The sequence below is a fragment of the Macrotis lagotis genome, chromosome 5, assembly GCF_037893015.1.
Source record: "Macrotis lagotis isolate mMagLag1 chromosome 5, bilby.v1.9.chrom.fasta, whole genome shotgun sequence".
Taxonomy (NCBI): domain Eukaryota; kingdom Metazoa; phylum Chordata; class Mammalia; order Peramelemorphia; family Peramelidae; genus Macrotis; species Macrotis lagotis.
In genome coordinates, this window is record NC_133662.1 from 259426625 (window position 1) to 259439299 (window position 12675).

The 12675-nt window shown below is 54.0% G+C and overlaps 1 protein-coding gene across 1 annotated transcript in view; it reads left to right on the forward strand.

Moving 5' to 3' along the window:
* Positions 1 to 12675, forward strand: part of IGF2BP2 (insulin like growth factor 2 mRNA binding protein 2) — a 136585-nt gene that overhangs the window by 120900 nt on the left and 3010 nt on the right. Inside the window, exons 10-15 of the mRNA XM_074189561.1 lie at positions 1269 to 1394; positions 4873 to 4941; positions 7251 to 7367; positions 10377 to 10451; positions 10712 to 10843; positions 12453 to 12566. Coding sequence (XP_074045662.1) covers positions 1269 to 1394; positions 4873 to 4941; positions 7251 to 7367; positions 10377 to 10451; positions 10712 to 10843; positions 12453 to 12566 — 633 coding nt within the window. The remainder of the gene's footprint in view (positions 1 to 1268; positions 1395 to 4872; positions 4942 to 7250; positions 7368 to 10376; positions 10452 to 10711; positions 10844 to 12452; positions 12567 to 12675) is intronic.

Here is a 12675-nt window from a genome sequence, read left to right on the forward strand (position 1 = left end):
TCTGGCCCAAGGACAGGTGAGCCGCTTGGCTCAGACATGGTGGCCAAAGGTGCCTCTGGCGCTTTGAAGAGATGGATGGTCTCCTGAAGGAGGGGGGCCCAGCTGCTCTGTCCTTGGTCCCACCCTGGCCACTGTGGTAGGACTGGATTCAGCTTTGAACTCTGAGGTTTGGGAGGGACGTCCAGAGAAGGGCCCTCGGAGGAGGGTGGCCTGGACTGAAGGCTGTGCCACCGAGGGGAGGGGGAGGCAGCATCCTGAGGGGCTGGCTGACCAAGAAGGGAGAGATGGACGTGGGCTCCCTAGTCCCAGAAATGGGGAGAAGCTGGGCAGGGAAACATGTCATCGTCATCAAGTTTGAGTTAGCTCCTGAGGGAACAGCATCCCCAGGAAGAATCTGGGTGACTGAAATCACAGCTTCTTAACCTCTTCTGGGTCCTGGGCCTTGGGCAGTCAGTACGCTGAAGTCTCTGGGTCCCAAGCCCCTTCCCTCCCTCCTCTCACCTCCCTTCCTTCCTTTCTCTCTCCTCTCTCCTCTTTCCTCTTTTTCCTTCCTCTCTCTCCCTTCCTCCTCTCACTCCCACCTTCCCTTCCTCCCTCCCTCTCTTCCCTTCCTTCCTCCCTTCTCAACATATTTTTAAATCCATTCCACAAAATACATAGGATTTCAAAGACATCCAAATCTATTTAAATCCAACTGTAAAAATCCTTTCCCCCAGCAGTATGCAGGCCTCAGCAGCCCCTCCAGGCCTCAGCAGCCCCTCCAGGCCTCAGCAGCCCCTCCAGGCCCCAGGCCTCCAGGCTGCCTTTGAGACCCTCCCTCCTCTTGAGACTCTGAGAGGTGTCTGCCCAGTCAATTCCTAGCCCCTTAGAGAAAGACTAAATGAGACTCCCAAGGTGGAAGGCAGGCTCTGGCAACCTTGTTCCACCCCTTGGGGGGGGTCAGATTACTGGCTTCCTGACCTGCCCCCCACAACTAAAGAGGGAATCAGCACTTGTACAGTGCCTACTGTAGGCAGAGCATTGGGGTATGCCCTTCTTTACAAACATTATCTCATTTGATCCAATCTGGGGGCCTGAGAACCAGGGTGGCCTTAGGCAAGAAGGGGGTTGGATGGAAAGCCCTCTGGAGCCTCATCCATCCTTCCTGGGTCCCCAGCCCAGGGACCCTGGGGTGGGGGTGGGGGGCGCCGTCCCCTCGTGGCAGGGCAGACACTGAGCTGTGTGGTCTCCCTCTCTTTCCTTCCTTCCCGCTCCGGCCCGGCTCCCAGCACCAAGGCAATCTGATCCCTGGACTGAACCTCAGTGCTCTCGGCATCTTTTCAACGGGTCTGTCCATGCTCCCGTCCTCGGCCGGGCCCCGGGGAGCCGCCGCTGCCTCCTACAACCCATTTGCTGTAAGTGACCCAGAGGCCAGAACCCACTTTTGTCTGGGCGGGTGTGCTTGTGTGTGTTAGGGTGGGGGGCACCCGGCTGCCCCGTTACGGAGGATACCCGAGGATACTCAACAAGCCAACTCGAGCTGCCCGGGGAGTTCTCCCCACCTATGGACAGACCTCGAAGAGATACTCGGAAAATTCCCTAGGATAGATCTTAGGATAGGCTTGGTATGCGTGGCAGTGGAGAGACTGTGGCTGCAGGGCCAGGCTTGGACTCCTGGCTTGGGTACGAGGGGCTGGGTGACCCTGGGCAAGTCACTTAAATGATCTGTCTCCTATTCCAGATGGGTGAAGGAAGCATTTAGATAGCACTAGCTATATGCCAAACACTCTATGGAAAGGATCTCATTTGATCCTCACAATCCTGGGAGGGAGGTTTTCTTGTTATTCCTGTTTTGCGGTTGAGGAAACAGATAAACTGAGGTTAAATGACTTTTCCATAGACCGGTGTTGTGTGACGTTGTGCAAGTCACTTAACCCCATATCATAATGAAATTCAAGAAATTTAAGAAAGTTTAAAAAAATTTAAGAAATAAATAAGAAAATAAAGAAGTTTACAGAAGTAAATAAATTTAAGGAAAAAAATTGACTTGCCAATGGTCACACAGCTAGATTTGAACTCGGGTCTTCTGACTTCAGGCCTGACCCTCTCACTACTGCATGGCCTAGCAGGGTACAAGCGTGCCCTTGGACAAGTCACTTCCCCTCCGTTTGCCTCTGTTTTCTCTGGATCTCTGCCTCTCCCGGGCCGCCTCTCCTGGGCAGCCCTCCCTGCTCCCCATTCCCTCCCTGGCTGCTTGGTCTGATCTTTGCTCTGCCTTGTATTTCCTCCAGCCTGGCCCTCTGGGCCCTCCGCCACTGCCTCTCTGTCTTGGTTTGACCTACTCTAGTCTGATGCCTTGAGTTTCCTCTGTAATTAACTAAGAACGCCGCTGCTGCCATCTGTGACGTTGCCCTTCCTCGGCTTTAATCAAACAAAAATATTTGGAATAGAGTGTGGGGTGCCAGGCTTCCCTTGGGAGTGGGTGGATGGATGGGCGGGCAGGTGGGTGGCTGGATGAAGACCGATGGTCCCCCCAGGGGCCCTGGGATCATCGGCCCAGGTTGCCCCTGCCTTTGTCAAGCCTTGGGCCACTGACACTGGTGAAGGACGAAGGCAATTTCCTAGAATTGGGCGAATTGGGCGTGTTTCTCCACCTCAGGTTCTGGGTACTTCCTGCCTCGGTTCAAGGGGCCACGGCTCCTCTTCGAACCCGTTGGGTTTCCGTCCTTCTCTGCTCCTCTCTCTGCAGGTGCCTCTGCTAAACTGTTTGGGATTTCCTCTATTTCTTTGTGTCTGCTCTGTCTTAGAATGTAAGCTTGAAAGCAGGGCCTAGTTCACTGAACTGTTTCCCTGATGCCCAGGAGGCACTTGTTATTCCTTGTTGATGATCTTCCTTAATGCTCTCAACATCCCCACAGGACAGTGGGAAGAGCCCTGACTTTGGGGTCAAGGAGCCAGGTTCCTTGTGACCTTGGGCCTCCGGTTCCATTTATAAAACAAAGGGGTCATATCAGAACTTCTAGCTTGAAGTCTCTTACCTATGAATTTGAAAGGAAGAAACATTCCACGTGTGCCTGGGCACGACAGGCACCAGCTAACCAGATGTAGCACTCCCTGGCTAGCCCCAGCAGGCCTCCCCAGCTCCCTCTGGAGACGAGGTACCTGCCGAGCATAGCTGGCCATGGGACGTCAGGTTGGCAGGGCTAGCCTGGCTGAAGGCCATTGGGTCACTTCACAGTCATCTGCTCAGCACCCGCTTCAGGGTGGGCAGCTGCAGCTGCCGGGGCAGAAATGGAACCTCCCCAGCCTCAGGGAGCTGCCATTCTGCCCAGAGGGAAGAGAAGGGGACCTCCACAAAGGAGGCAGAGTCATGTCAGGAAGGGGTGAAGGGGCAGCAGGAGCCCCTGAGCTGAGCCCTGAAGGGCCAGTCTGAGAGGAGCCCCCTGGGGCAGGAGATTTCGGCTGAATTGTAGAAATAATATGTAATAATCTGGGAAAGCCAGGCCCTGGATTTGGTCACAGGGAGGCATGGGGGGCTGGGACATCCCTGGGTCAAGTGAACACAGAGCACTTGAGCCTTGAGTCTAGGAGGACCCCAAATTCAGGTTTCTTTCCTACTGTAGCCTGTAGCCTGCAGGGGTCAAGTAAAAATAGAGAGCAGGACCTGGTGGCCCAAGGTCTCTGACTCCAGGGAAAGAGATCCTCCCTCCTTCCTCATCATGCCCCAATTAGAAAAACTGATAATCCCTCCCCCCGAGGCAGGGAGGAGGAGGCTTAGTCTGGCCAGTAGATGTTGGCCATTCTTTGGTCAGGAGTCGCTGGAACCTTAGTGACATCATGGGGGGAGACCCTGCTTGAGAACCATTGTGGGGGGGGAGCTGGAAGCCTACCCACGGTCTCCCCTGCTGTGGGAGCCTCCAGGCCAAACCTTGGCATCCTCGTCCTGCCCTCTGTTGCGTACTTGACCCAGAGATCCCTTGTCCTTGGCTAGAATGCCACCTCCCTACCGGGGGCGTCCCACAGCAGAATCGCAGGCTGACCAAACCACCCCAGGGGCCTGGGGAATATTGTAATGGGGCCTTGTTTTCTTTTTAATTCTGTATTTAACAAACACCCCAAAAAGGGCAACATTGCCACCTGCCAAGCAGAACCAAGAGGAGGGTTCCATGTGAAACCATGTCTCTGATTCTGTACGACTCGCTCTGTGATGGGCTCCTCGTGTCATTTCTACGCTGTCCTGCTCGTCTGTGCTTCTTTCTCTTCTGTACATGTAAAAGCCTTTCAAGGACCTGCTTTTATTTCTTTTCCATTGGGGGGGCAAAGGGGGGCACCTCCCTCCCCAACTAATGGAAAAGAAACTCCTATCCCAGTTTGGGGGCACCTGTGCCCATCAGGAGGCTGGGGCGGGGGAGGGGGCCTTCCTCCGGACCATGGGAATTGTTCTTGTTTGAGCTTGGCAAATGGCCAAGTGTGGGCCAGTATTGGGGGGGAGGGGGCGCCGCCATCACGGAGAGCAGCTTTGAGACCCACAGGGCCGAAGACTTGGGAGCGAGGGAAGCGGCAGAGGGTCAGAGACCTCCAGGCAGCTGTGGGCAGAGAAATCTGTCAGGGCGTGGGCGCTGGCTTATCAATGATGCACCCCCCCAAACAGTTTTTTCCGTCCACCTGCTGTACTCAGAATACTCTCTGCGGATGCTCTGGCCAAGGCCCGGCCTGCTTCAGGCGGGCATCGCCCGGCAGGACAAGAGGACGTGCTCCGGACAGGCTGGCAGCGAGAAGGCGTGCTGGTGGCGGAGGAGGGCTCCAGCGGGCACGCACGCGGGCTGGTGTGCATCCTGCAGCGGGCTCCCCTTCCCAGGCACCTCCAGTAACGGTTCTGTTCTCTCCCGCCAGAGTCGCTCCGCACACCTCTCGGGCCTGTATGCAGCCCCCCAGATCGGCGTATTCCCACATCAGCACCCTGTGAGTGACTCCCCCTCCCTGCGCTGCTCTCGGCCTTTTTCCTTCTTTCTCTGACTGTAGAGGCGCGGGTCTTTCTAATGATTTTCATGTTGCAAAGAACTATGTATCACTTATTATTGAGAGGCGGCGTGGGGTGCCGGGTAGAGCACCAGGCTTCAGCCCAGGAAGTCCCAGGTTCAAATCCTGATGCTTAGAGTGCTTACAAGCTGGGAGATCTTGGGCAAGTCACTTCACCCTCTCTCTCTGAGCCTGAGTTTCCTCATCTGTAAAATGAAGGGTTTTGATGGATTTCTGGCTCCAGATCTGTGGACCCCCAAGATCTCACTAAGCCTTATAAGAGTCGACAGAGCACATAGAAGAAGCACTGGCTGCGGAGTCCCAGGACTCAGATTCAAATCCTGGCTCTTTTGCTGAAGGGGCAAGGTCACCTTGGGTGAATGACTTTCCCTCCTCTCTAAAACGAGAGAGCTGCACCTCGCCAGGCCCCTCCAGGGTGAAGCATCCTCCTGGACCAGTTGTGTGGAGGGTGTCTTAGGTGCGAGGGTAGAAATGAGGCCCCAGGGTCACACAGCTAGTGTCAAAAGCAAGGTTTTCTTTGTTTTTTGGTTTTTTTTTTTAAAAAAAAATTATTTCCGGCAATGAGGTTAAGTGACTTGCCCAAAGTCACACAGCTAGGCAATTATTCAGTGTCTGAGGTCAGATTTGAACTTGGGGTCCTCGTGACTCCCATGCCAGCGCTCTATCCACTGTGCCACCTAGCCGCCCCTGAGGTTTTCTTTGTTAACACCAACAATGATGGTAATAACTCACGATCAAATGGCATTTTTCGGGCTACAAAGCTTTTTGGAGATCTTTTCTTCTTTGGTTCTTTGGCAAGCACACCGACTCATCCCCATCTGATGCATGAGGAAACTGAGGCTAGTTCTAAGGCTAATTGCTTTGACTCCAAGACGGTTGGCACCCTCGGGGCCCCCGCATTTTTGGTGATGCTCCCTGGTCAGACAGATGGCTGGACATTTAGTTCACATTTGGGCTTTACTTCATCTGTGTTCCAAGTCGCCTTCCCAGTGGGGACACGGTGCGAAGCAAGCCACATGGCAGTGGACGGCGACCATCCCCAAGGCCCGGGGAGAGGCCGCTGTCAGCCCTCAGGCTTGAGGCCCTCCGCCGGTGCCATCTGTGATGGGGAGCCGGGACCCAGGCTCACCCCTGGCATGCTGTGGCTGTGTGGTCTCAGACAGGAAACTCAAACTCTTGTCATGTCTAGGCAAGGTTCCGAGACCTTCTGTGGGAGTGGGAATCTCCTCGTCTGGGGCTTCTCCGTAACGACGAGATCCCAGGTCTAAGCAAGGTGTCTTGCAGTGGTGCGGCACCAGGCCGGCCAGCTGGGGCTGGCTCCTTGATATCTCTGCCTCACTGCCGATGCCTTTTGCTCCCTAGCCCAGGATCTCGCTGAGGGACTGTTCCGGGCTGGTCTGAGCTCACCAGGGATCTCCCTTCTCTCAGCTGTTAGGAGGACACACTGGCCAAGCCTTCCCTCGGGGGAGGCCTGCCTACTGATTCCAGCCCCCTTCCCCCTTTTCCCATCTCACTCTGGAGCTCTTCTGCTCTTGGGAGCCCACCCCTCCTCCCCTTTCCTTTCCTCCTTCCTTTCTTCTCTCTCCTTCAGCCGGACGGCGGCCGTCCTCCTGACAGCTACCTAGCCGGCATCCCCGGGTACGAGCAGGGCAGGGGCTCGCTGCGGCCACCGGATTCTGCAGGGACCGGTCTGGCGGCTTCTTAAACAGCACTCTAGACTTCTAGTTCACTCCTAGTCCTGAAGACTAATCCTCTGGGGTGTCCCATTCTACGAGCACATGGTCTGGAGGACAGCGCACTGGCTGTGGGGTCAGGCGCCTGGCTTCAAAGCCCCCCACCCCCTCCCCGTCATAATTGTCTGCGTGACCCTCAGTCCATTTCCCCCTCCCTGGACCTCGGTTTCCTCTTCTCTAAAAGGGGCCAGGGGAGCGGAATGGCCAAACACGACGGCCTCTGGCCCCTTCTGACACCCCTCCCGGAGGGTGGGCTTCACGAAACTTCTCCAAGCATCAGTAGAGGTGGTTGACCTCGATGGTCTCAGAAGTCCTTTCTGGGGCTTCTCCATCTCCTCCGGGTGGTCCCACGTTACCTCCACGAGCATCAGGGTCCTTATCTTTAAGCTGGGGGTCTCTGGGGCAGGTGCAGGCCCTGAGGGCCTCGGGGGCCTCAGCCCTCGCTGGCCAAATGTCCAGCCTTCCTTTGAGCTGACGTTGTCCTCTTCACCCCCTCAGGTGCCCGAGCAGGAAGTAGTGTTCCTCTTCATCCCCAGCCAGGCTGTGGGAGCCATCATCGGCAAGAAGGGCCACCACATCAAGCAACTGGCCCGATTTGCTGGAGCCTCCATCAAGGTGAGTATGGTGTGGGCCGGATGCTGGGCTAGGATTCGAGTCCCAAGGCAAAAGCAAAGTCCCTGCCCTCAAGAAAGCTTCTGGATTCTTTGACCATGTCTTTTTAATGCCGCCTCTGTGTTTGGCGCTGCAGAAACGCAGGTTCAGCCATGACATGTTCCCTGCCTTCAAGGAGGAATATCCATGTTCCCCAGAGGTTGGGGAGGGTCCCAACATGCACACAAATAAGTTAGTACGGATTGGAAGGGGGAGGGATGGGTGAAGCCATCAACTCGACTCCGCATGTCTGATCTGCCTGGGCTACTAGGCCTGGGCAAGATCCCTCCTTCTGAGGAGAGAATCCAGAATCCTCTGCTCTCTGAAAAGCCTTTTGAACAAAGGTCCCTTTGAAAAGAATGAGCATTTTAAATGAGGAGTGGGACCCCCACTCCTCCTTGGGAAAGGAGGCCCCTTGGAGGCCAAGGAGGTGAGCGTCTGGGTGGACTGTTGCCCACATCCAGCTTATTCATCCCTCAAACCGGGCAGTCCTCAATAAGGCTGAAAGGGAAGGTTCTTGGCCGCTGGCCAGGCCCCTGGCCTCGCCCCTGGCCTCCTGGCATGTCCCCCACAGCCGCCTTCGACACCCTGACAGACAGAGCTTCAGGTGTTACAGAATGCACAGCCTTCCTTCGTACAGCATGGCAGTTCGGACAAGGGGGTGTCTCATGACTGGGGGGGGGGGGAGAAGGCCAGCGCTTCCAGAGGAGGGCAGAGCAGGGAAGATCCAAGCATGCCAGAGGGGAGAGCATGTTCTGAACAGTGCAGGGGTGGCATCTGGGGCCAGGCATGAAGGCAATGCCCAATCTACCCCTTCTTCCCCCCCCCAATCTTAGAGAAGATGAACCTGAGAAAATTAGTGGCAGAACCAGGAGTAATGCCAGTGGGGGCATCAGAAAGGGAGCTGGGTGTGGCATCCAAAGACCCAAGTTCCAACTCTGACCTGGGGCAAAATGACCCTCAGCCCCATTTTTCTAAAATGGGGAGCTCTATTCCAAGTGGGCCAGAGAGTGGGTAAAAGGGAGTAAGTGATGGGAAGTGGTGGGTTCGAAATGCCAGAAAGATGTTTAAATTTGATCCAAAGAGATAGGGAGCCATCGAAATTTCTTGAGGACTGCTGCGATCAGACTTGGGCTCTAGGAAAGTCTCTGGCAGCTGGTTGGCAGATGGCTAGATGAGAGAGCCTGTGCCCAGTGGCCTGGCCAGTTGAGGCTGGCATGGGGACATCTTCCCAGCTTGGGCTAATGAAGCTGTGAATCGTGCATCAGGACTAGAATGGGATCTCAGGCAGGAGTGGTCATTTTTGTCAGCAAGAATGAAGCATATGATGGGGAAGCTAGGTGGCGCAGTGGATAAAGCACCGATCCTGGAGTCAGGAGGACCTGGTTCAAATCTGGCCTCAGACAATAATTACCTGTGGCCTTAGGCAAGCCACTTAACCTCGTTTGCCTTGCAAAAAAAAAAAAGAATGAAGCATGTGGTGATTGGGCCTTGGCTTGTCCCCTCTATGGACAGCCACAAGGGAGGGAGAGGGAGGGGGAGAGAGAGATTCTGTTGGGAGAGAATTCAGTATGCAAACAGGATGGAAGGGAGGGGGAAAAGGGAGGAAAGAAGGAAGGGAGATAAAGAGAGATAAAGAAAAGCCTCCTGAAAGGAGTGGCCCTTGAGCTGAGACTTGTGGGAAGCTGGGGATTCCAGGGGTCTGAGCAAAGGAGAGAGAGAGCAGGCAGGGGACCAGCCCAGGGAGGCTATGAACTCAGGTCTTCCTAATTGTGCCTGCTAGAACGTGTCGGAACTTGAACCTGGGTCTTCTATCTCAAACACACCAGGCAGCATATCTCCTAGACCTGATGCCAAACATTAGATGTTGGAAATCCCAGGGGAAAAAAGACAGCCCTCTCCCTTCCAAAGAGTTGATACAGTCATTGTGAAAGTTCCAGTAAGATGGTAGATGGGGACTCAACCAGGTCGACTCGAGGCGGGCGGCCAGTGTGGCTGGACCTCGGTCAGATGGCAAGAGGCTTGGAAACGCCTGGCAGAGAAGTGGGCCCTTGACTCAGAGGCAGGAGGGCAGTGATGATCAGGGGACATTTTAGGAAGGTCAGCTTGGCAGCCGTGTAGAGGGCGGATTGGAGAAGAGAGAAACAGTGGAAAGGGAGGCTGGTTAGGAGGCTAACGGTCTAAGAAGGGCATGGAGACTATAATTGGAAATTCTCTCCATCCTGTAAAATAATCCAGTTTCCTCCCCCCTTAGCTCTTCTCTGCTTGTCTGGCTCAGTAGAAGGTTGCCCCATCTGTCAAGCAAGGGAGGATGTGAAGAACATGGGGGAAGGGGCAGGGTGTAGGTCGTAGCTCATCCTTGGGAAGAGGAGGAGCAGCAGGGAGTGGATCCTACAGGACAACCCTTTTTACACTCTTAAAAATGGAGGATCCAAAGAGTTTATGTGGGTTATATTTATCAGTATTTAAGCAAGTGAGATGGATAATTTTTGAATATTTAAAAAGAAAAATATTAAATCTATTACATGGCAACATGAGTTTTTTTTATTTTGATTTGATTTTTTTTAATTGAAAAAGTAAATATTGTTGAACTCCAGGGCCAGTGCTCGATCCCCTGTGCCACCTTAATTTTTTTTTTGCAAAGCAATGGAATTAAGTAACTTGTCTAAGGTCATGCTGCTAGGTATTATGTGGCCAATTTGCACTCAATCTTTCATTGATGGTTATTTCTGGTCAGAAAGAAGATAGTTGAATGCACAGGCCTGTCTCATTTCCCAGAGAAGTAATTTAGGTGAGGGTGGCATAGCCAGAAGTCATTGGCACCTTCCAGACAGTGCCAAGGCACCATGCAGGGGGGGTCCTTTTCCTGGGCCCCCAGTTGCTCTGCTCACATCTCTTCTCCTTGTGAGTGGGAGAGAAATTTCCTTGATCTTCTGGGTCAACTGACCACTTGCCCCTCATGTGTATCTGCAGATTGCTCCTGCGGAAGGTCCAGATGTCAGTGAGAGGATGGTCATCATCACCGGCCCACCCGAAGCCCAGTTCAAGGTCAATGCCTGGACCCCAGCCACATCCAAGCCCTGGGCCTGGCCAGAGTATACACTCTGTCGGGACTGAGCCTAGTTTGTCTAGTGGGGGACGCTGCCCTCCCCGAATTTTGGTGGAGAAGCCAAGGATGCTCCTGAGAGATGGGCAAACCTCTCCAAGCAGTTGTCCAGACTGCCTGGCCTCCTGCCCTGGCCCCACCATCCATCTCCTCCCTCCAGCTGGGCTCAGGGGCTGGACTAACTTGGCCCTTCCTTTCTCAGGCCCAGGGGCGGATCTTTGGAAAACTGAAAGAAGAGAATTTCTTCAACCCCAAAGAAGAAGTAAAACTCAAGGCTCACATTCGAGTGCCCTCCTCGGCAGCCGGCCGAGTGATTGGAAAAGGCGGCAAAACGGTGAGTCTGCCTCGGCTGGGGCCCTATTCCTGAATCCCATGTTTGGGGTCTGCTGTTCTTTAGCTGCCCGTGGCCCCTAGAAGGGACAGGGGGACTCTGGGAGTTAAGGTCCATTTCCTACTGGGGGCAGCTGAGATGCAAGCAGCAATTCTGCGCAAGGCGGGGCCACAGGGTTGGATCTGCATTTGACAGCTCAGTGCAGCATAAATTGGAGGAGGAGGGGCAGGTAGGACGCCCCTGCCTCATAGCTATGACAATAGTCCAGGGGCGAGATGAGAAGATGATGTGTTTATGAGATGCTATCAGTGGACTGCCTGAGGATGAGAGATGGGGAGGACTCAGGGATGACCCCAAGTTGGCAAGTCTTGGGGATCTGAACAAATGTTGGTGTTTTCAGTTGACTTTTCCAGATTGGCCCTAGCAGAGGGCTCTCTTCCCAGGGGCATTGAGGGTGTCAGAGCCTGGCCACACAAGTTCCATCCCAAACTTGCAAACCCTTTGGGGCTGGAAATTTAACTGCCATCCTGGTAACGGGGCCCATCTTGTAGCTCTGGTCCTCCACAGTGGAAGAAGCAGCCTCCAGGCGGAAGTGTGGTGGAGCCCAGAATGGGACTGGTGGGAGGGATGGCTATTTAAAAGCAGTTCAGGGGGTCTCCAAGTCGTTGCTTTGTCGCTGGAAGGCTTCTTGTTCAGTCCCTACACTTTACGGAAGAGGAAGTTGAGGTCCAGAGAAGGGAAATGAATTGGGATCATAAAATCACAGATCAGTAAGCTTGAATATGGGCACAAGACTGGGCCACTCCCAGAGGCAGCTAAGTGAAGGGTTTTTTTTTAGGTTTTTGCAAGGCAATGGGGTTAAATGACTTGCCCAAGGCCACACAGCTAGGTAATTATTAAGTGTCTGAGACCGGATTTGAACCCAGGTACTCCTGACTCCAGGGCCAGTGCTCTATCCACTGCACCACCTAGCCACCCCTTAAGTGAAATTTGATGGAGAGGCAAGAGCCCCTCTTCCTATCCCAACCCCCAGGCTCAGGGCTGTCACCCAGAATGCCATCTCTTCTCCTAGGCACCTGGCACCCAGCCAGATCCTTCAAGGAAGTAACATAAAAAAAAAAAACCCGTATTAAAAAAAGTATTATTGGGGTAGCTAGGGGGCACAGTGGATACAGCACCAGCACTGAAGTCACAGGACATGAATTCAAATTCAGCCTCAGACAATAACCACTTAGCTGTGTGACTTTGGGCAAGTCACTCAACCCGATTGCCTTAAATAAATACGTTTTTGAAATCATCTGATTGGAGGAAAGACCTCGATTTTAGTCCTGGCCCTGCCGGTGATTATCTCTTCATTTCTAAGCCTCAAGGTGCTGGTCTGTAAAGTGGAGAGGCTTGTTCAGGTCTACAACCAACAGGCTGCCTTCTTCACTGCCATGGCTCAGGATGGGCTGGGTGGGAGGAGGCAGTGGGGGGGGGGGCTCTCTTTGCCCGTCAGTCCCTGTCACCTCCTCATCTGTCTACACTCCAACCACTTTCTCTACAGCTCCAAGTCTCTTCTCATTAAGGAAACCTTTATGTACTTCCCTCTCTTATGTTCCCAACTCCGCAGGTGAATGAACTGCAGAACTTAACCAGCGCAGAAGTCATCGTGCCCCGTGATCAGACGCCCGATGAGAATGAAGAAGTGATCGTCAAGATCATTGGCCACTTCTTTGCCAGCCAGGTACCTGTGTTTGGTGTCCTTGTTTCCTTGACCCCTCTGTCCAAGCCCTGAGCGCTCGAATCGTGGCAGCCTCTTGCCTCCAGATTCCGTGGGCTCATGGCCATGGTCT